General features: G+C 38.7%; 1 protein-coding gene across 3 annotated transcripts in view; it reads left to right on the top strand.

Moving 5' to 3' along the window:
* The first annotated feature begins 258 nt into the window (after positions 1-258).
* Positions 259-24,114, top strand: part of SAMHD1 (SAM and HD domain containing deoxynucleoside triphosphate triphosphohydrolase 1) — a 58,152-nt gene continuing 34,296 nt past the window's right edge. For all 3 annotated transcript variants that reach the window (XM_007474308.3, XM_007474307.3, XM_001381548.5), the window contains exons 1-6: positions 259-637; positions 5,001-5,067; positions 9,887-9,959; positions 17,959-18,119; positions 19,150-19,265; positions 22,185-22,255. In XM_007474308.3, the coding sequence (XP_007474370.2) occupies positions 436-637; positions 5,001-5,067; positions 9,887-9,959; positions 17,959-18,119; positions 19,150-19,265; positions 22,185-22,255 (690 nt within the window). In that variant the 5' untranslated portion in view covers positions 259-435. The remainder of the gene's footprint in view (positions 638-5,000; positions 5,068-9,886; positions 9,960-17,958; positions 18,120-19,149; positions 19,266-22,184; positions 22,256-24,114) is intronic.

Genomic DNA, 24,114 nt, shown 5'->3' with positions numbered 1-24,114 from the left:
TTAACATATACAGGTACCATCGAGTCGATTGGGCTGCCGCAGTGAGTGTGTGTCTATGTGTGTTTGTGGGCGCGCCTCAGGTGAGTTGCTATTCCCTGGAACTCCCCTAACAAAAGCTAGATTGAAGAGGAGGTCTTTTTGTTCACCTATGGTTTGATCCTGACAGCCCCTGAGGACCCAAGCAATTTCTGAGATTCGCCAACTACCTGACACCTCAAAGGCTGTGCACTTTTCAGGAGGTGCTGTAATAGCCAGAACAGCGGCTGTTCTAGTCATTGCGCAGTCGCCCTCCGAAGGCGCTCGCCTCCCCAGGACTCCAGAGCAAAGGGAGGAGGGAAAAGGGAAACCTCTCGGCCGAGGCGGTCGTGCGCCTGCGCGGGCAGCTCTTCAGCCGGCTCCTGGAACTCAGCGGGTGGCGGCCGCTGAGAAAAGGCCATGAGGGAGCTTGGTGCGCCCCAAAAGCGTGCTCGTTGCGGGAGTCCCGACCCCCCTCCGGAGCACGCCGCAGCGCTTGCCGAGTCAGCAGGCGCGGAGTTCCAGGACGATGGCGATCCCCAGAGCTGGGGTCCCGAGCAACTGTGCGCCTTCCTCAACCATCAGGGCTTCAGCGACCCGGCGCTGCTCAGCCGCTTCCGAGGTAGCAGGCGAGGATGGGGGTGCGGATGGGGCCCTGCCCAGCCCCGGGAGGGTCGATCTCCAGCTCCCCAACCGTCCCTGCAGGGACTCCCAGCTTCCATGGCCTGCTGTCCAGCACTCTACTAAAGTGCCCTCTCCCAGTCCAGCCATCCTGGCAGGGAGCCTCCCCCTCCCCGAACTCTCCAGTTACACCTGCAGGGAGCCTCTGTCTGTGGTCCCCTGCCCAGGCACCCCCTCTAGGGAGCCCCTTCACCCTCCCGCTCTCCACTGCCCCTCCTGGAATCCCTTCCCGCATAACCTGATTATCTAACCCACAACCTCCCCAGCTGTCCCTTAAAAGTAACCCACTTCTTGAGACTACCTCATGACTGTCAGCTAATCCCCCCAATTTCGTGTCCCCTGGAATCCCCCACACACTCTTAGCCCTCGGTTCTCCCCTTCATGGTCCCCCTAGGGTCCTACCGGTCATTCCCCATGACCTGGTGAAAGTCAGTCCCCCTACCCCCGTTCCCCGGCGACTGCTTCTTCAATGACTCCCTTGACGTGGTGTCCGACGACCCCTCCCCTCCATACCCGAGGCTTTCCACTCTTCGGTGACTGGCCCCCTCTAATTTCCCCCACCTGCCCCATGACTTGGTCAGTCCACTCCGTCAACACCTACACTGGTCCTTCTCTTCAACCTCTCCCAATAACCACTTAGGTCACCAACCTTTCATTTGATTTCTTAGCAGGAGCCCCCTACCAGATCCCCCAGTCCGCTCCAGGGGACCCTCTTATTGGCCCCTCACCTTGCCAACTTCCCACCTGACCAATGCCCAATATGCCAGAACTGAGTGTGCTGGTGGAGGTAGGGTGGGAGATTTGGGGGCAAAATTTGGAGTTGGGAAGCCTCCTGAAGTATGTAAGTAGACCAAGGATAATCCAAAAAGGAGGGGTGTAAATAGTAAATTACTAATGTTTAAACTAAAGCCGGGATGGGAGTGGAAGTGGGGCTGGGTCTCCAAGGTAGATTGTTCTGAGGAACAGGTGAACCTCTGATGATGGAGCCAATTAGTGACCTAATTATTACCCCTGATAGATGAGAAAAGCAGTTTGGGCGTTACTCATTACTCGGTTGGGACTGTGATAATGCCAAGCTTTTACAAAGCTATGCCCTTCTAAGCTGAAAGGTTGGAAACCAGTCATTTTAAAATATGTCAGTTTGCATTATTGGTTAATAATAATTGGTGATGAATTTTGTGGCTACCAGGACTTATTTGCAGCCTGAGCGCTACTTTTAGACCCTGACTGGGCCTGCTTTTTGCAGACTCAGTGTGGACTAAATTGCTCCGAAAGAAAGGTGAGTTAACACTGCCAATCTTTTGCTCTGTTGAGCACCAAGCAAGTGCCTTTGCTGTTGTGGTTTCCTATCAAACTATAGCTTTGCCACATCATAAGAAGTTGTGCTTTAATAGATCTTTGTTTCTCCTCTCGTTTCCCATCACATGGACTTTTTAAAAAAAGAGATATCCTGTAAACATCTATCTTTAGCCTTGGCCCAACCCAATGAGGCCCCTGTTGTAACTATTTTGGCTGAAATAATGCAGGTTAAACTCAGTGTCTTGTTTAACCACCTTTGAATCAGTTCCTTGTCAAGCAGTCAACTATTCTTTTGATGCCGAGTATGAAAGCAAAGAGCAAAACACCCATTTACTGTTGCCAGAAATGGAAATTGGTGTTAACTGGTTTTGATTTGCAACTTTAATCTTTGCAAAGAACTCTTCCTGTTGTGGGGTTGTTGTTGTTGGGGAACTAGGGAGGAGGAGAAGGGGAAACCCTACACAACCCAAACTTTCAATTCCTCATTCTTCTCTCCTCAAGTCTTTTTTCAGGGGTTAAGAAACTCAGGGCAGTCGCAGCTGTGGGACTCCCTGATTGGTTCTTGAACTCCACTCTTTCCTCATTCCTTCTCTAAGCATCAGTTTCATTTTCCTTTTCCTAATTCCTCCCCTAAGTTAAAAAAAAAAATTGGTGAATGAGATCCCAGTTTTCTGGCTGGTGGTTTACAGACTTGGTTCATGTTTCCAGACCAAGGGATGTTCTTGATGGTATATCCCAATATGTTCTCTCTAAGTGAAGAAATCTAACCAAGTATCAGTTTTTAGTTATGTGATTATAATACTAACAATTAAAATGAATAAAAATGTAATCTTTTGCTTAGTAGAATTTAATGTAGATATACTTTTATGTGTATTCCATTAGAGGAATGTTTTGATTATTTGGTGTTCAATACCTAGCAATTGTACTGGGCATTGTTTAGTATGCAAAAGAAATACTACTTTGGGTTTTTGTCCTTTGGGAAGGTAGTCTTTTCTGCTTGGAAAAACATACTTAAAACTTATTTCTCCCAGAATTCATCTACACACTGGATATGAAATGACATGAAATATGTAAACTATAAGAAACCTTTACTGATTCCCTTAAATGCTAATGCATCTCTTGGAGATTCTTGATTATCTCTAATTCTATGTATGTCTTGTTTGTATCTAATTGTTTTATATGTTGTCTCCTCTATTAGACTGAGCTCCTCGAGAATAGGGACTGTTAATTGCTTTTTATTGAATATCCAGTGCTTGGCACAGAATCCCTCATTAAATGTTTGTTGCATTGACTTGAAGTGTATAAATCACTATATACATTATATATATATATAATATATTATATATTATTATATATTATATGTTATATATATATTATATATATATATATGAGTGTTGTTATTACTTGTGCTGGCCACTATGCTAGATAAGAGTTTAGATAAGATATATCTCCTGCCATCTAAAATCTTAAGGGGGTACTGTAGAAGGATATCCACATATGGTGTAATTCAGAGTTCCTTGATAAAGTACATTAGAGAAGTGTGTGAGATAAGTTGTGAGGGTCTAGGACCTTACTGAGTGGTGGAGGGAGAGGAAAGAAGGAAGATCTGCATCCCAGAAATTATTTTAGTCCTGTGACATAATAAAATGTCTAATGAATTAATGAATTTGTACTTCAAGGAGGCAAAGCCCTGTCCTCATTCCTCATCTCTTCTCTCTGTACTCTCCCTTGACTGCCACATCCATTTCTGTGGCTCCCTATAGTAATAGGGATGACTCTCAAATCTTTGCCCCATGTCCTACCATTTCCATGAGTTCCAAGGTTGCTTTTCTACATGCTTGGTTAATATATTTACCTGGATGTTCCCATGCAAATTTAATTGGCATGTTTAAAACATCATCTTTTCTACAAAATCTGACCAGCTAACCTAATTTACTTGTTTCTGATGGTGGTACTATTCTTCCAGGTATAAAACTTCAGTTAGTCCTAGATCTGGTTTTTACAGTATTTTTTTTTCTTAAACCCTTACCTTCCATCTTGGAATCAATCCTGTGTATTGGCTTCAAGGCAGAAGAGTGGTAAGGGCTAGGCAATGGGGGTCAAGTGACTTGCCCAGGGTCACACAGATGGGAAGTGGCTGAGGCTAGATTTGAACCTAGGACCTCCTGTCTCTAGGCCTGGTTCTCAATCCACTAAGCCACCCAGCTGCCCCCTTTACAATTAATATCTCCCCCATTCCCTCACTTTCCCACTCCATTGCTAGTTAATAACTTCTTTTTTATACTATTGTAATAATCTCCTGTCTGGCTTCCTTTAACCTGGCATGACCAACTGGTTAGGATGAGAAATTAGTGATTTCAGAACTATAAACAATAATTGCAAAAAACCAAACAATTACAAATTGTAAAGTAGAGGACTATGGGCATGGAATTCACTATAAGTTCAAGCTGTTAGATAGGATTATTGTGTCGGTTGTTATTGCTTAAAATTTTTGATTTGTTACAATAGTTGAGGAATGTTAAGAGAAATAACCAGTGTAAAAAAAGGCAACAATAGAACATAAAAGTTTAAAAAAAAATTTTTAAGGGAAATGGACGAAATGACAAGATTTGGGCAAGGACTTGATAGAATCTTGCATAAAAAGAAAGGATGACGGTCCCAAAAGTCTGGATTGTTATGTGCTTTTCTGTTCTTGGCTTTAGAAAACAAATTAATATATTAGTCTGTGGTGGTAGTTTTGCTCTGAAGTACCAACAGATAAATGTGGCTTACTCTTAACCTTTTATAGCAAGAACACAAACACAACATTCTTCAAGTTACTTAATATTTTTAATCATAGATGGGTTAGTGCTCTCATTTTAAATCCCACAGATGAACTTTCTTGCAAGAATTTTGCACAGGTCATAGAGTAAATTTATTTCCTGAAAATTATATTTGAAGTAAATTTAATGCGTGTATAAAGACAAGATGCATTAAAATATTAATCTTTAAAATTTTTTTCATAGAAAACAAAATCAGAGGTTCTCAGCTTCTCCACCTTGATGAATCTCTTCTTGAAAACCTTGGAGTAAGGTAAGAATATTGCTCACATTGAAGGGTATCAAAACACACTTAAAATAATTCCTTTTAGGGGGTAGCTGGGTAGCTCAGTGAATTGAGGGCCAGGCCTCAGACACTTCCTAGCTGTGTGACCCTGGGCAAGTCACTTAATTCCAGTTACCTAGCACTTACCACTCTCTCCTGCCTTGGAACCAATACACAGTATTGATTCTAAGGTGGAAGGTAAGGGTTTAAAAATAATAATTCCCTCCAAAGATTTTCATCTTTGTGGATTATTATTTAAGTTCTTAATTTTTATATAGGATAAAAGACAAAGATGATAGTAATGGTTTTACAGAAACCTCTGTTTATATGGAAGAAATTTGGTAGGGGGGAGTGGCATATTTTCTTTTCTTCTTTTTTTTTTTTTGGTAACTCTTACCTTCTATTTTAGAATCCCAAGTATTGGTTCCAAAGCAGAAAGGCAATGAGGGATAGGCAATGGGGTTAAATGACTTGTCCAAGGTCATACATGTAAGACATATCTGAGGCCAGATTTGAACTGAGACTCTCATTTCCAGGCCTAACTCTATCCATTGAGCCACTTTGCCATCATTCAATTTTCAATCTGATCTTTCTTAGTTGAAAAATTTTGTTTTGTAGTAAATGTTTTTAGTGACCAGCTTCTTACTCTTGAGTTATTTTAAAGAGCAACAGATTACATACAAAGATAATTGGGAAAAATATTTCCAAGAAGACTTAAGGCTGCAAATCTGTTGCCTTCTCTCCATTCACATAGCTGCTTCCTTACCTGAAGCTCTCATCTGGACCACTGCCAGAGCCTCCTAAATGACCTCTAGCCCTCATCTCTCTCCTCTCCTATGGAAACTCCTTTCAAATTTGTTGCCTAGTTAGCACTTGATTTTAAATCTTTGCTGGTAATTTAATTTTGGAAAAAAACCCAATTAGCAAGGTTCGGTTATACCTTTTAATGTTTGAGTAATTTTATCCTTGAATCAACAGCTAATCTCTTTTAAGACTCTTACGGTGTCATTCGGGTTCTATTCAAAGGTGCTTCTTAAGCAGTTTCTGCAGGCTTTGGAGTTAGCTTCCCCCAGGGCTGGTAATATTGGAATATAAAATCTTATCAGGGACCCAGTATTTTGAATTTACTACGCTTTATACTCTTGTGGAAAAGTTACTAGACTGGCAGTCAAGAGGTCTTTTGTTTCTAGTGTAACCTTGAGCAACCAGGCAGTCTATATGCAATTATTATATGCCAGCCACTGGAGATACAAAGGGGGGGAAAAGTCCATGTGCTCAAGGAGAGACAACAGAAATGTATCCAGAAAATACATGGCAAATTGGGTGGAGAGTCATTAACATCTCTTGGGAGGCTCAAGAAAAGTCTCTTTTAAAAGATGGTATTTGAGTTGAGCTTTGAAAGAAACTAGAGATACTAAGAGGTGAGAATGAGGAGAAAATTCATTTTAGATATGGAGAATAGCTCATTCCAAAACTCAGAGATGGTAGACAGAGTTTTATGTGTGAGGAAGAGCTTAGAGCCAAGTTTGGCTGAAGCAAAGAGCTTGTGAAAGAAGTAATCTAGGATAATGGAAAGGTAGATTGGGGTCTTGTCATGAAGGGCTTTATATGCCAAACAAAGGAATGTGTATTTGATCTTTGAAGATAATAGGGAGCCAGTGGAGTTTGAGGAGGGGAGTGACATAGTCAGACCCACATTTTAGTACTGCCACCTTGGCAGAGGTCTGGAGAATGGATTGGAGAGGAGAGAGATGAGGGCTAGAGGTCATTTAGGAGGCTCTGGCAGTGGTCCAGATGAGAGCTTCAGGTAAGGTAGTAGCTATGTGAATGGAGAGGAGGGGATAGATTTGTGAATGGTGGTGAGATAGAATCTACAAGGTTGGATTTGTTGGCTAAAGGAGAGTAAGGAGTCAGGGAAACTTTAGAGTTTCAAGTCTAGATGACTGGATAGATTGAGATGCCATGTACAGTAATAGGTTAATTCAGAAGAGAGGAGCAAGGAAGAGGAGAGGGAAAGAAAATGAATCATGTAAACACAGAAAAATATTTTAAAAATTAAAAAAAGAGAAAGAAAAAGAAGAGAGGGGTAGGTTTGAGGGGGAAAGCTAATGAGTTGTTTTGGACATGTTAAATCTGAGATGGCTACAAGAAAGACATCTGGCTGGAAGTGTCTAATATTCAATTGGTCAAGGTGATGAAGGACTGGGACTCACAGGAGGAACTATAGAGCTGGATCTATGTGATAATTGAACCTGTGGGCACTACTGAGATCACCTGGGGAGTGGTAGAGAGAAAAGAGGGCCTAGGAACTTGGTTTGGGGGTAGAAACTAGAGAAATATTCAGTCGGTTAATAAATAGTCAAAAAACGTTTATTAAGCTCCTGCCTTGCACCAGGCATTGTGCTAAACCCTAGTGATAGAAAGGTGAAAGACAATTCCTACTGTCAAGGAGCTGAAAATCTAATGGGGAAAACAACATATAAACAGCTGTCTACAAATAAGCTACATATTATAGGAAAAGTTGGAGATAATTAGCAGAGGGAAGGCACTAGTGTTAAAGAGGTTTGAGGAAAACTTCTTGTAAAAAGAGATTTTTAGCTGAGACTTGAAGGAAGCCTGAAGTGAAAATGAGGAAAGGGAATTCCAGGTATAGATAGGGGACAGCCCATGAAGGTGCCCAGAATTGGGGAATTGAAGGGTCTTGTTCAAGGAACAACAAAAGGTGCTCAGTATCACTAGATGGAAGACCTTGCGGGAATGAGTAAAGTAGAAGAAAACTTTAAAGAAAGGAAGATGGGAAGTTATGCAAGGTTTTACTGAGGAGTGGTCAGACATAACCAAAAACCAAGAGATCCCTCTCTGGACCTCAATTTACTTTTCTGTAAAATAAAGATTTTTCTTTGAGGTAGAGAGAATGGAAAAGTGAATATCTTTGCTAAAAGACAGGTAGCTGGTCAGGCGCTATCATTTTATATCTAGTCCCTCAAAAATAGTTTCTGTTTCTATTGATAAAATGGTCAGAGCAGATAAAGAGGAGGGAAAGTGTAGTGTAGGAGAGAGAGAGGATAGAAATGTAGATTTGAATCCAGGTTATGATACTAGCTATGGGACTCCACAGCAGATCAATTTATTTTTCTTAGCCTCAGTATCCTCTTCTATAAAATTGGATGATGATAATTGTGATAGTTACCTTTATGGGTTGTTTTATGGAAGGGAAGTACTCTTCTCCCCCACCAATCACCACTTAAAATAGATTTTAAAATGACAACAACACCTTGGTGCAGTGAGTTAGGAAGCTGGCCTAAAGTCAGGAAAACCGAGGTTTGTGTCTTACCTTTGCCTCTTAATGAGTGATCCTTGGGGAAGTCTCAACTTACCCATCATCTTGTCACATCCCATCCCATCCTGTCCTAAGCCCGGGACCTCCTTGCCCAAACTCTTGAGATTCAGTCCTGGAGTAGATCCTAATCAGCAGAATAAGTCCCAAATGGAATAAGTATCTTCTTGTGACAAGTGTTGATTCTCAGTGGAAAAATTTCAAAACATCATCATATATTCAAAGGGCCTTTGATAAAAGAGGAAAAGCCTGCAGGATTTTGAACTAGTCATATACAATGAGGTGGCTATTGTCAGAGTCTCTGCCAAGAGATTCTGACTGCTATATCTGACTGACAGTTGGCTTCGGGCAGCTTTTGGTTTTTCATATATTACTTTTAAGAGTTCATTATAAGTTTAAGGTTCATCATTTAGCATAGGTGAGTAAGATAGAATTTAAATCTTAGTTTAGTGAGAATAGTTTAAGGAGGCCTGTTTGCAGGCAAGAAGAAGTTGCAAAGAAAGCAGTTAACTTTTTTGGGGGGAGAGATTTAGACATTTTAGTATAAGGTTAAGAGATTTCCTATCCTATTCCTAACTCATAGTTTCTATCCTTCCATTTCCTCTCCCTACCTCCACTATTGAACAAATAAATAAGAGTTGTATCCAACTGCTTCGGGCCTTATATAACACGATGTATGTGTTTGATTAGGAAAGTCCAAATTCCAGCCATAATCTTTAATGCTGAGTTGTGTACATCCTGAATATGAAGGATTTACATCATCATAATCAGCTGATATTTATTGTGGGCAAATTGCATTAGGCAACCAGATGGCCCAGACTCTTCTGGCTTAAAACACTAGCTCCATGACCCGGGGCAGGTCACTCACCCTTTTTTGCTGTAGTTTTCTCATTTGTCAAAATGAGCCACAGGCAGAAATGGCAAACCATTCCAGTGTCTTTGCCTAGAAAACCCCAAATGAGTTGACGAGGAATCAAACACAATTGAAAAACGAGTGAACAGAAACAACAAAGTATATGAAAGGACACTAAAGAAATATAGCATTTTGCCAGTCTAGCTTTCAGATGGTTGAAAAGAACAATCTTGTGAGTATGATTAGAAAAACCTATTTGCTTGGAAAATTTATTGAAGTGATTTTTGAATTATTGATCTATAAGTAATTAACTTGATTTTTAAAAAATCATTTTTTTTAAACCCTTACCTTCCATCTTGGAATCCATACTGTGGATTGGTTCCAAGGCAGAAGAGAGGTAAGGGCTAGGCATTGGGGGTTAAGTGACTTGCTCAGGGTCACACAGCTGGGAAGTATCTGAGGTCACATTTGAACCTAGGACCTCCCATCTCTAGGCCTGGCTCTCAGGCCCCTGAGCTACCCAGCTGCCCCCTAAAAAATAATTTCTAAGCAGAATCACAGACTTTTTATGAGGCAAATTGTAACCTGTGTATTTTGGTGTTCTGGGACTCTCCTAGGTCTTCAGAAGACAGACAGAAGCTGCTGGATTGTATCTATAAACTGAATCAAAGCCATGAAGATACAATGAAGGTAAGTGGGAATAGTTGGAGTTTTTTAACCTTTAATTTCTATTTTAGTTATAACCCCAAGACAAGGGCAAGGGCCAGGCAAAATCTCCTCCTTTCCTTGCAACCCCCCCACCCCCAATCATTTCCTGTGTTACTTTGTGGAAATGCCCTTTTTGGTCTTGGGTGCAGAATAAAAACACGTATTTTTTTCCAGTTAGCGAATTTTTTAAAATGTCTTTTAACACTACTACTGAAAAGCATCTCCCTGATGCATAGTCTAATGATAGCACTACCATGCTCCAAAATCTTCTTTGCTTGTGGTTTGCCCCTAGGATAAAATATGGTCATTCAAGGCCCCCTCTAATATGACTCCCAATATTTTTATAGCCTTTTACTACTCTCTGGCCAGGTTGTAGCCACACTGGACTATTAACTCCTCAAATCCCTTCCTGCCCACTCCCATTTTTGTCTTCACTCAAACCCTCTGTGCCTGGAACATTTTGAATAGCCTTGCTGCAAAGGGCACATCATTGTCTTTTGGGGAAGTATTTTTGATTCTTTGACCCTGTTTAAGGCCTACCTTCTCTTCTAATTAATTAATTAATTATATGATTAATTTGTTTTTAAATATTTTCCATGGTTACCTGATTCATGTTCTCTCCCTCCCCACTCCTGTAGCTGGCAAGCAATTCCACTGGGTTATACATGTATTATCACTTGATAAGAGGCTACCTTCTTTATGAAGATTTTTTAGACTTTCTACCCCTACACCCTCCAATGTCATCCTTCTCTTGTTTCTCATAGCACTTTGGCCTCTAGAATGATCATTTTCTTTTTATCATGGTCATTTGTGTGTGTGTCTTGGCCCTCCATATTAGACAGTCAGTTTCTTGAGGGCCAAGACCAAGAAGAAGAGATTGATTTTAGATTGTTGAATTTGATATGCTGATGGAATATGTCTAGTAGGAAGCTGGGATAAGGATTCTGAACTCAAAGCAAAGGCAGAAGACACAGACTATGAGTCAATGGTGTTAGTGAAATGTTATATTTAGCATGTATGTGCACATAGCATGGACAATAAATGGTACAATTATTCACTTATGCTCAAAGGTTTTGTATATATATATGTATTGCACATGTATGTAATGCATATGTATACATACAAAGAAATACTTTCTGCTCCATTAGTGTCTAATTAACTATTCTTTCTCTTATATGATGCAAAATTGGAAGCGAGAACGATCAGAGAAAATGGTAATAAATGTGAAATTCTGAGTTTTTAAAAATTAGTTAAACTTTTGTCCACTTTCGAGAGCTGACTAGCAGTCTGTGATTTCTGGGGTTGCTCCTAGCTAGGTGTGATGACTTAGGCGAAATGAGAAGTGGGAGACAGCTTGAGTGTATCAGACCTGTTGCACAGGTGTGGCAAGAAGTTGCTCTGTAAGGCACAAGGTTTGTCTTTATTTTATACCTCAGTGGTTACATATTTCCCTGGTACACAGTCTCATTTTTCAACATATGTGATTTCTTACAGATAATTGGATATGTCACACATCAACTTTTAACAAATTGTTTAATTAACATTCTGTGATCATCTTGCATACCAAGTTGCTACAACAAAGCAATACTTGCTAGAAATTTCTTTGTTTTCTTTGTTTCTTTGTCACAGGCAGGAGTCAGTCCCATTAATCTGTGAAATGCTTGGGCTTGTTAAGAAGATCATTGTTGCTTTTAATCAACTTACATAATTAATCAGAATTACTTAGGAGATAGGCAACAAAAACATTTGCTGCTAGATGCAGGGTTAAAGGGTAACTTTAACACAATCCAGATATAGGAATTTTCTTAATTTCCAGGTTTCATTTTTCTATGTTTCTTAGAGATATTGCTGGGCTTTGTAAACAAAGCAAGTGGGTGGAGTGTAAGGTAGAGTGTGACAGACTAGGCTGTACCTAAGGGGTGATTAATGTGCCTGTCATCCCTGGTTTGTAATGGAGGTGAAGAACCTGGAGACTTAATCCTAAGAAGAAAAAAAGGAGGGGGTATTTCACCTAAGTGGGTACATAGGAATTTTTTAGGTTTATTTCTGTAATTATGATCTTTTGGTGATATTCTGGTGTAAAGGTAATTTTAGGGTTGTGACTTAATCTAAATTAATTTGGTTGCCAGAGAAAATCCCAAATAAAATACCCAAGTCAGTTGGAAATTTATGGTGATTTTAATTAATATAGAGGGAAGGAATTAAGGAGAAGAGAGAGGGTATAGGATTAAAGGGGAAGTTTAAAGACCTCCACCACGAGGTCTTTGAAGAAGATTAGAGGCTTTCCCAAGAGGATAGTGTTTGGAAGGTAAAGGAGAAAAGAATCAGCCTAAACTCCAAGAGAACTCAGTGAAGATGCCTCACCTGAACTAGGCTACTAAGTTTCTTCCAGTATACTATCAAGGAAAACTCACCACCAAAACCAGACAATAGCTGCCGCCACACCAAGATGCTGAAATGCTCAGAAGCTGCCACCAGAGCCATCTCTCCACAGAAAGAGGCCAGAGAGAGGAAGTGATGCGAAATATATGGACAGTTTTTACATCACTTTCCTGCATCTCACATGTACCAAAGGTAGCTTAAGCTTGACTTAGGACAGCCCAGGGGTTTGTCAGTTGTTTCTGATTTGTCATTTGCTAGCACATCATAGGCCATCCTCCTAAATACTTAATCCTTAAGTATGGGTGTAGACATTCCTATTTTTGTTAGACTAAGTAGGGTGGAATAATCTAAAGTTCACACTGGGGGGATTAAAGTGAGATTAATCTTACAAGTATTTTGCTCTTATTTTATTTTTCCTGAAGCTAGAGAGAGAATGATAATCAGCAATTCCAACAGCAAGTGATGTTAGTGGGAGAAGTCACACAGAGAGGGGCTGAGTGGGTGTCTCCATCTTTCCAGGGGGTTGCTTTGCAACCCTGGTCTTGCCAGACAGCTTGGGTTTGGCAGCCCTCAGCAGTCTACCCCTTTTTATAGCATCACAGTGTTTACACAGTCAGCCATAGATGAGTGGAAACTCCATCAGCAGACTAGGAAAGTGGTTGTTATACCCCCATCTCCAGGGGCTTAAGGAAATACTTCCCCTTGCCTATTTAATGTGTGGAAGGGAGTACATAAACTACAGAAGTGACTCATCTTGTGGGCAAGCTGAGGACCTGGACTTCTCATCAGTCAGGAGGGGAGGAAGGGCACAGCCACAGCCTCCAGGCTATCCAGAGGTCAGGGACTCCCCCTTCACTTTCTGCCCACTTTCCTAATTTCTTCATTTTGGCCCCAGCTAATTTTCCCTCTCCTGTGACCAGCTCCTCTTGCATAGTTTTCTGTTCCTGGATCAGTAAGACAGCCATCCCAGGAGCACCATCATCTGTTAGCTGATAAACCCAGTGTGTTAGGGCTGGCCCAAGTGACCATAATAGCTCACTCATGTAGCTGCTTGATGGCGACAGGTCTGTGCCATGACTCTCGGGAAGTGTAGAGGCAATGGGTCTGAGCCTTGGGTATACTTTGCTTTGTGCATCTGCCTCCTTGCAAGCAGCTTTGTGCTTAGCCATCATTCTCTAATTCCAGGTGCACTCTATAGCCAGGCTTCCATCTGATCTTCACAGAAACCTGGTTGAGGATTCTCACCTTTGCCAGTCTCTGTTAGACAGGATGCTGCAGACCCAGAGATGAAAGATGCTGAGGCTCATAGGACCATTCCCTCTAGCTTTCTCATTCTCGGCAGTCTTGGTGGCTTCAGAGAACTTATCCAGGTCAGAACAGTAATGTAGTGTGCAAGTGACCAGCTGCTGTCATGGGGGATTGGGCAAGAGTATCCTCCAGCCCTGAACCAAACCTCCTGCTATTCTTTGCTGCTTCTTTTTTTAAAAAACCTTTATCTTCTGTCTTGGAATCAATACTGTATATTGATTCCAAGGCAAAAGAGTGGTGAGGGCTAGGCAATAGGGGTTAAGTGACTTGCCCAAGGTCACACAGCATCTGAGACCAAATTTGAACCTAGGATGTCCCATTTCAAGGCCTGATCCTTGATCCATTGAGCCCTCTAGCTGCTCCCTCTTTGCCACTTCGAACTGAATTGGTACACTGGTAACTATCTGAGTGAGGAATCTGCTGGGTCAAGCTAGTTCAAAGGTCACTAGTCACTGCCTCAAGACAATTAACTATTTAGCCAACACCTCAGGAGTCAGTTTCTCAGCAACTGACTTTTACAATTGCCTTTTGTCTTGTCTCAGTAATTAAATCTTATTTTAAAAGTTTTATCCACTGAGCCACCTAGCTGCTCCCTCTCAGTACAGTTTGAAAAGTCAAGCCTCAGTCTGTACCCCCTTTGTCACTGAATTTATTGGCCACTTCAGGGTTGATAGCAATACACTCCACAGTTGTGCTTGCCACCTTCAAATCAGATTCTACTCGGTTGTCCTCAGCTTTTATGGAATAACTAAGGAAGCTGATGCTAAGATACCACTTAAATAGTAAATATTGTTATTGTTGCTAAGCTAATCAAAAAGTTGTTTGTATACAGTTATTTGGTTGATGCTGACACCTAAACTTTGGTATTTAAAGCAAGTTCTAGAGAATTGGGCATCCCCGGAGTCAGGAGGACCTAAATTCAAATCAGACCCTTACTAGCTGTGTGACCCTGGGCAAGTTGCTTAACCCTGTTTGCCTCATTTCCTCATCTGTAAAATGAGCTGGAGAAGGAAATGCAAACCATTCCAGTATCTTTGCTAAGAAAACCCCAAATGGGATCACAAAGAGTAGGATTTAGCTAGTTGACTTTTAACAACCACAAAAACAAACCTAGAGTAAATAATTGCTGACTAATCTTTAAGCCTCCTTAAGCATCCTTAATGCTACTGTGATGTTTTGATTAGAATTTTGGTTTGTTACTCAGCAAACCATGACGAGTAGGATATAATCCATGTCTTCTCATAAGAAGTATTATTAAGATTTTTTTCCTTTAGCCTCCACCCCAATAGTTTAAAAAACAGTAGCTAGGAATTAGTGTTCCCCCTCCCTCAGGATCCTCTAGACTAGAGATATCCTACCTCCACACCTCCATCTCTAACAAAACCTTTTGGCCCCTTTTGCCTGTCTTCTTTGCATTCTAAAGAGGAGTGATTTAGTATGGAGATTAGCTCCTGGAGATGACCAAAGGACCTCTATCCAAGGACAATTTAAAATTTAGGTAACTTCCTCATCTTCCTGGTATCCTAATGTTAAAAGATGTTCTTGCCCCCATTGTATATGTGTACTATATTATGCCTTTGAACTCATTGACTTCTTTAAAACCTTAAATTAGGAGTCAGGGTTCTGCCACCCAGGATCTGACAGGAACACATGGAAGGGAGGAGGGAGATAAAGGGGAAGGTTTGTGATTATGGATTCTTTAAATTGGTTGTCCTACACCCCATGCTTTGGCATTCTTTAAGCACCCAGAGTTAAGGAGTGTCTGTTTCCGGAAAAAAAATAAGATTGCTATCTTGCACCCTAGCTCTGGTTCCAAGACTTTGCCATTTTACTGGGGGTAGGGTGGGGTGTTAGTTAGTTAGATCCACTGTTAGAGATCCTGGCCCCAGACAATATTTTTTTCAGGCAAGTGTAGAATCTTCAATCAATTCATCTCCATTCCATTCCTTACTCATTTCAGTCACCATTTAGGCATACTTAGATTTTTATCATTGAAATTCTTCTTGTGTCCATGGAATGTTTGTTTTCAGTTATCTTATCTCAGAGAAATAATGTGATTCTATCCTCAGTCTTGTGACTTGGCTTTACATCCCACTTTTGATACATACTAGTTGTATGTGCCACTTAACCCCCTCAGTACTTCTTATACTGTCTACTCTATGTCAGACACTGTGCCAGGTGCTGGGGAAATAAATAAGCCTGATGGACTCCACCTTCAAGGAATTTACACTTGAATAGTAGAAATCAACACTTGATGTTAAATTTCATGTACTTTTTAAGCTTTTACATTTTTTTCAATTACACATAGAAATAATTTTTTTTTAACCATTACCTTTCACCTCGGAATCAATACTGGTTCCACAGCAGAAGAAGAGTGGTCAGGGCTAGGCAATGGGGTTAAAATGACTTGCCCAGGGTCACACAGCTAGGAAGTGTCTGAGATCAGATTTGAACCCAGGATCTCTGGTCTCTATCTCCATCCACTGAGTCACTTAGCTACCCCCCACAGAAACAATTTTTGACAGTTCTTACTTCCCATTTTGCATTAATTAATCTCTTTAAATGGAATTGCCTTGGTTGCCACTTTTAAAGTCACAATCAATTTTGTAGGTGACTTAATAGCATTTCAAGTCTGTTCTGCCCTTCTGCCTCAATTGTTGTTAAGACCAATAGAAGCTTTGGGCAGCTTTCATATTTTTTTAAAGCAGTTGTACAACTTCAATTGGAATGTCATATTTTCTCTGAATATATGGGTTTTTGGTATTGATGTTGAATGCTATTTTTAAAACTTTTAAACAAAATGTATCTTTTCTGGTAAGGGTATAGATGATCCAAATGAGAAGTTCAATTTTAATTGGTATTCATGCTTACCCTATTAAGGCTAGTCAACCAAGGTAGTCAAAAGATGAAGCAAATGAACTCTTTAAGTTTATTTGGATTTGTAATGAATGGTCTTGTAACCCAGAACTTTGTAATTATATTACTTGGAGGGTGTCATTGGCATTCCTAATCTTAAAAAATACCTAACCAGCTTTTGTCTTCTGATTTGACTAGGAATAGTTAAATTGGAGTGTTAAATTTTAATTGTGGTTGTACTCTGAGTATATAATAGGTGATTGCTAGGGATTTAAATTTCTACATCCCAAATGCATTACTAAAGCAAAATGAATTTGTTAGTTTATTTACAATAGAGGGAAGATATTAAGGAATAAGAGAGAGAGAGAAAACTCTGGCTTCCTCTGAGCCAGTTAGAAATTTCTAAGCCCCAGCCAGAGGAAGAGAGTTTCAAGATCATGAGCTTCACACCTCCAGAAAGGCAGGGTCACTAAGTCATTCTTTCACTCACCAATGATGACTGTCTAAATGAAAAGAAGTCTGGGTGTCTCTGTCTTCTGGTCACTCCTCAAGTGTCTGTCTCCACTCTTTCCTCCGAGTCCAACTGTCAGTCAGAGATCCTTCATTCAACTTGAAACTCAATCAAATATATCTCTCTTCTGGCCTTTCGTCCTCTTTTTAAAGAATCTTTCTCTTGTGTCACTTCCCCTAAATTTCACATCTACCAATTACAGCAGACGCTTTTCTCCAGGACTGCCCACTCTTTAGTTCTCACCTTCTTTTGTTGGATTATATCTTTTTGGGTTACTTAACACCTTTTTTGGTAAGTTCACCTTTTGTAGTTACTTAACACCTTTTTGTGGTTAAAATGGGTAGATGTACTTAAAATACTGAGTTATCACCTTATTGTAGATTACAATCTAAAAATAGATTGTGGATTACAATTCTAGCTTCACTATAAAGGAAGAGCTAAGTACCTTCATTGTTACAATCAGGAGATTACAATTTTATCTTTACAATAAAGGAAGAGCTAAGTATCTTCATTGTTACAATCAGGAGATAGCTAAATCCAATCTTTTTTTTTTTTTTTAACCCTTACCTTCTCCAAAATCTGACCAGCTAACCTTCTAATTTACCTGTTTCTGATGGTGGTACTATTCTTCTAGGTGTAAAACTTCAGTTAGTCCTAAATCTGGTTTTTATAGTATATATATTTTTAAAACCCTTACCTTCCATCTTGGAATCAATAATGTGTATTGGCTCCAAGGTAGAAGAGTGGTAAGGGCTAGGACCTCCCATCTCTAGGACTGGCTCTCAATCCAGTAAGCTACCCAGCTGCTCCCACTAAATCCAATCTTCAGAGGAGTTTTATATAAAAAAACTGTGTTGTTAACTTTAACTTATACATAAATTGTTTTCATGTACAATTGGATAAGTAATAACTATCATTTTCCAGGTATTTAATGATCCTATCCATGGCCACATAGAGCTTCACCCACTTCTTATCAGAATCATTGACACACCCCAATTTCAACGTCTGAGATATATTAAACAGCTGGGAGGATCTTACTATGTTTTTCCAGGTGCTTCACATAATCGATTTGAACATTCTTTGGGGTAAGGATGAAATATTCACCTAAATATAGGTTCTATAAATGAATCGTTCTTTATGGGTTTCCATTACAAAGAATTAGATTTAAGTCTTGCCATGATTATCTGTTTTGGTAGTTTTTAACTGAAATCCTTTTAGCACAGTTAAACATTGTTATGATTTGTTTCCTACTTGTATATCTCCTGAGGGAAGGTGATTGTGCTGGTTGAAATACTTAATTTTCAGAGTATTTCAGGGACCCTCTTTTTTTACCTTCTTATTAATATTATAGTTTATAAATTTTAAGCCCTTCAGTTTTCCTACTATCTGCTTATTCTCATTTAAATTCAGCCTTTAAAACCAATGTTAAATGATGTTTTAGGAAAAATATGAATTTGAAAGACAAAATTAGAGCAGTAAGAGCATTGTTAGAATTGATGTCTTTTTCTCCATAGCATGAAGGAAATGATTCTGGGTGGCAGGAAGTTTAGTTTTCCTGTTTTCTTTTTTGAGACAGTTCTTTCCAGTATAATTGTATTATATGATATCATGTGAGTTATTAAAGAATCACATATAACCCATATTAAATTGTGAATACAAAAGAAATTATGCAGACCTTTTTTTTAATTACCCCCTACATGAGCTCCTTTCTTAGAAACTTAGAAACAGAAGGTTCTTTATCTTTTTATGTGATATAGATATTTTTAAATTCATAAAATAAAATACATAGTGTTACCAAAAAATCCAACTATAACAGACTGTTATTTATTTTAAATGTTTAAAAGTTCAAGGAACCTACTAGGATAAGAACCACTGCTCTATAGGAATGTCAGCAAATATAACTGTTCTTTGGAACCTGAAGAGAGGAGTAATTTGAAACAAGGAATATCCCCCCCTCTGAATACTAAAGGTCCTTGACTCTCACAATGATTTGTGGGGAGATGCATGGCCTCTAATAGGTCAAAAGTCACATAGAATTACATGTAGAAAAAGTACTTTCTTAATTTATGAAATAGAATGGCTCCCAAATTGAGATTTTTTTTTTTTGCTTCACAGTGTCGGATATCTAGCAGGATATTTGGTCCGCACTCTTCAAGAAAAACAACCTGAGCTACAGATAACTAATCGGGATATGCTTTGTGTTCAGATAGCGGGGCTCTGTCATGATCTAGGTAAATATGTACACAGAGGAACTGACATGTTAAACCATGATTTAATATGAGTATTGGCAGTTATTCTTTTATTATTTTAAGAAACCAATCAACTGAGGAGTCTAGTGCAGCGGTTCTCAACCTCTCAATTTGTAGCCATGAGAATACATAATGCATATCAGGTATTTACATTCTGAATCATCACTGTAGCAAAATTACAGTTTGAAGTAGCCACCAAAATAATTTTTTGGTTTGGGGTCACTGCAACATGAGGCACTGTATTGCGGGGTCACAGCATTAGAAAGGTTGAGAGCCACTGATCTAGAGGATAATAGCTATCAGTTCTCTTTACAATACCTCAGTGAATATCAGCATCCAAATATGTTATGGTTTCTCTCTGAAATTCTGTCCTATGTGGCATATGTTCCAAGCATTGCCCGTTTTTAACTCTCAAGTTCTGTTGCCTAGATGGAGGATTTCTGCTACATTATATCATCTACAATCATATGAAAATAAGCTTTAAATCACTGTTGATTAGAAAAATACAGATTGAAACAACTCTGAGGTACCACTCACACTTAGCAGATTGGCTAATATGACAGAATAGGAAAATGACAAATATTGTAGGAAATGTGGGAAAATCAGGATACTAATGTACTGTTGTGGCAGTGTAAACTGCTCCAACTGATCCAAAGGAGAGCAATTTGGAATTATATCCAAAGAGCTATAAAACTATGCATATCCTTTGACTCAGAAATACCACATCTAGGTTAGTATCTCAAAGAGATCAGAGCAAAAAGAAAAGGACCTACATGTACAAAAAAAATTTATATGGCAGCTCTTTTTTTGGTGGCAAAGAATTGGAAATTGAATGCCCATCAGTTGGAGAATGGCTGAACAAATCATGGTATGATTGTGATGGAATACTGTTGTGCTATAAGAAATTATGAAAGAGGTGATTTCAGAAAAACCAGGGAAGGCTCATATGAACTGACATAAAGTGAAAAAAAAACAAAAGAACATTGTACATAGTCACAGCAACATTGTAATGATGGTCAATTGTGAATGAGTTAGTAATTCTTAGCAATACAATGATCCAAGACAGTTCCAAAGGACTTAAAATAAACAATGCTTTCCACTCCAGATAAAGAACTGATGGAGTCATAGTGCAGATTGAAGCATACTTTTTTACTTTCTTTTTTTGTTGTTGGTCTGTGTTTTCTTCTGTAACATGGCTAATATGAAAATATGTTTTCCTCACTGTACATGTATAATCTATATAAAACTGCTTTTGAAGAAGGGGGATATAGGAGAGGGATAGAAATTGAAAACTCAAATTTTTATTTTATTATCATGCAAAATACTTCTATATTGGTCATTGTTGCAAGAACACACTCATACAAAACCAGTATCCCAAAATAAAACTGTAAACACACTGATATGAAAGAGAGTATGCTTTGATCCTCGTCCATCCAACTCCAGAAGTTCTTTCTCTGGATGTGGATAGCATTCTCCATCAGAAGCCTTTCAAGATTATCCCAGATCATTGCATTGCTGAGTGTGGCCAAGTTTTTGCAGTTGATCATTGTATAATGTTGCTATCACTGTACAATATTTTCCCAGTTCTGTGTGTTTCACTCTGCATCCTTTCCTGAAGAGCTTTCTGGCTTTTTCTGAAATCATCTGGTTTATCATTTCTTTTAGCACAATTTGTTCAGCCATTCCTCAATTGATGAATGCTCTTCAATTTCCAATTTTTTGCCACCACAAAAAGAGCTGCTATAATTACTTTTTTTACAATTTTTTACATTTTTATCTCTTTTGGGATACAAACCCAATAGTGGTATTAAAGGATTAAAGCATATGCACAGTTTTATAGCCCCTTGGGCATAGTTCTAAATTGCCTTCCAGAACGGTTGGATTAGTTCACAACTTCACCAACAATGAATCAGTGTCCCAATTTTGCCACATCCCCTTCAGTATTTATCATTTTCCATTATGGTCACATTGGCTAATCTGTTAGGTGTGAGGTGGTACCTCAATGTTGTTTTAATTTGCATTTCTCCAAGAGTGATTTAGAACATTTTTTCCTATGATTATTGATAACCTTGATTTCTTCATCTGAAAATTGCTTGTTCATATCTTTTCATTTGTCAATTGTGAATGGCTTGTATTCTTATAAATTTGACTTAGTTCTCTATAGATTTGAGAAATGGAACTTTTTCCAGAGAAATTTGTTATAAATTTTTTTCCCATTTCATTGTTTCCTTTCTAATCTTGGTTACATTAGTTTTGTGCATACAAAAGCTTTCTAATTTAATATAATCAAAATTATTTATTTTACATGTTATAATACTCTTTATCTTTGGTTTGGTCATAAATTCTTCCTTTCTCCACAGATGTCCCAGGTAAACTATTCCATGTTCCCTTAATTTAGTTATGGTATCACTATATGTAAATCATATACATATTTTGACCTTTTCTTGGCATAAAGTATGAGATATTGGTCTATACTTAGTTTCTGCCATACTATTTTCTAATTTTCCCAGCAGTTTTTGTTAAATAGTGAGTTTTTATTCCAAAATCTAGGGTCTTTGGGTTTATCAAACACTAGGTTGCTAAGATCATTTACCCCTGTAATTATGTATCTAATTATTCCATTGATCTTGGAACTCAAAATAAAAAAAATTTTAATGTTAAAAATTGCTTTTACATGTAATTGAAAAAATAATAAGTTTTTAAAAAGTTGGTCCCTAAGTTGGTCACTGTAACTTGAGAAGACTTTCTTCTCAAGCCTGGAGAAGATATGATGTTTATTGTTGAGGCCATGGAGTTTTTAAAGGATAAGTTTGAATTAAGGATGAAGAAGAATGGGAAAAATGAATTCACGCTATTTAGCAGTATGAATTAATATTTCTTTTTTGCTTCTTTTTTAATAAGGTCATGGACCATTTTCACACATGTTTGATGGAAGATTTATTCCTCTTGCTCGCCCAGAGTTGAACTGGAGGGTATGTAATATAGACATTTTCATACAGAGTAAAATAATTAAACATTTTCAAATACTATGTGACAGAAGCTTGTGTAAAATTCTGGAGATTCAAATACAAGCAAAAAAGATAGGCCCTACCTTCTGAGAGCTTGGATTTTAATAAGGGAAACAACATAAAAAGGAAAAGCAAGGAGAGAAAAGAAGAGAAGGCCTCTTGGACGCCACATATCCAGGGTGTAGAGTTGTCAAGGAGTTGAAAAGTCCACAGAAAGGGGAGTGGACCCAGGAGTGAAGTGAGCATGACCTAGGCTCCTCATGAAATGGAGATCTGGCCTAGAAATTCACTAATTACGAGTTTTGGCTTTTGCTTCATACAAGAATTTACCATGTAGTCTTTTAAATAGTCAACCCTGCTGTTGTTTACATCACCTACATTTCCCATTTTACCTTTCTCCTTATTTTCCCAGAGAGCAGTCTCTTGACGAAAGGGGATGGGAAATAGTTTGGAAAAACTAACCACCAGAGTAAAGAAGTTTAACATTATATGCAGCATCTCACACCCAGTCTCCTACCTCTGAAAAGAAACAGGAGGTGTCATTTTCTCTTTATCTCTTTTTGGAAGCCAAATTTAATATAACTTAGTATCATTTAGTTTGGAATTTTTTGGTCTTTTCCACTTATATTGTTCTTTTTGTTTTATATAGTATATATAGTTACTGTTTGGGCTGTGTGCTCTCAGACTTCCTTCTCTCAGATTCTGTGATTTTATTTTTGCAAAGTTATTTGGAGCCAAGTGTGATGAATAAGGTGGGCAATCAATTTCTGGGTAGTTCTGAGGGAGTTTTTTGGTTTGTTTTTGTTAAACATGACTAAGCTAATGAGACTGATGGCTTATTGGTAAGGATTTACTGAAATTTATTAAATTGTTGAAATATTTCTATCTTCAAAAATTATTTAACACCCAATAATAATCCTAATGCTTCTGAGACCTCCTTTATTACTAACTTTGCCTGATTTAATTACTTTGTATATTCAATTCTGATTCTAGTCCTAATGCCCCTGTAGACAATCATTCTTCTTCACAAAGACATTGTCCTACATATAAGATTATATCTGACTAAAGCAGAGATTTTTCTAAAAACCAAAAAATTTACTCTCTTCCCAAAGTAAACATTTTCAGAACAGATTAGAAAGTTTAAAATGTGGGGGAAAATAAATCAACTGTACTGATATACACAATTTAGGTGAATAAGTACAAAAGTCAAGGTAGAAAGTTAGATTTCATTGGAAGAGGGCCAAGTCTTCCAACAAAACCAGCCCCTTGCATAGTTAGACCCTAGCAAGATACAATGCAAGGCAGCAGAGACCTGGTTTATATACTAGTACAGTAACAAAATGAATATTTCCATACAAGGTTTAGGGATTATATCACAAGAAAAAACATCCTCTAGACCTTCCTAGGAAATAGTTATCCAACAACAAAGCTGATTGGTTAGTTCATTTAGGAAAGCCCATATTAGTCTAAAGGTTAGATCACAAGGCAATACCCCTATTTAGAGAAATCGTGATGACCATTACCTAAGACTCATCTGATCTGGAGGGGGAGGATGTTACCTAAAGTCATTTCCAAAAGAGAAGGGTGTAGATCTTTGCATCGTATCTGGACATTGTTAATTTTGATTTTGATTGATTAAATTATTTGATTGATTAAATTGATTAAAATTAATATCTTCACATTCTTATTTTCCATAAAGTTTATTAATAGTCACTTGAAATAGAAAAGGTAGATAAACATAGATTTAAAGTCTCTTTCTTACTCTTAAGTCTGACCACATGTAGCTCATCCTGCAGGATCCTCAGTCCCTCTCTCCTGCCTGT

Source organism: Monodelphis domestica, chromosome 1 (assembly GCF_027887165.1).
Source record: "Monodelphis domestica isolate mMonDom1 chromosome 1, mMonDom1.pri, whole genome shotgun sequence".
NCBI classification, from domain to species: Eukaryota; Metazoa; Chordata; class Mammalia; order Didelphimorphia; family Didelphidae; genus Monodelphis; species Monodelphis domestica.
The sequence above is the reverse complement of the archived record's forward strand: the minus strand, read 5'-3'. Positions and strand labels throughout refer to the sequence as shown.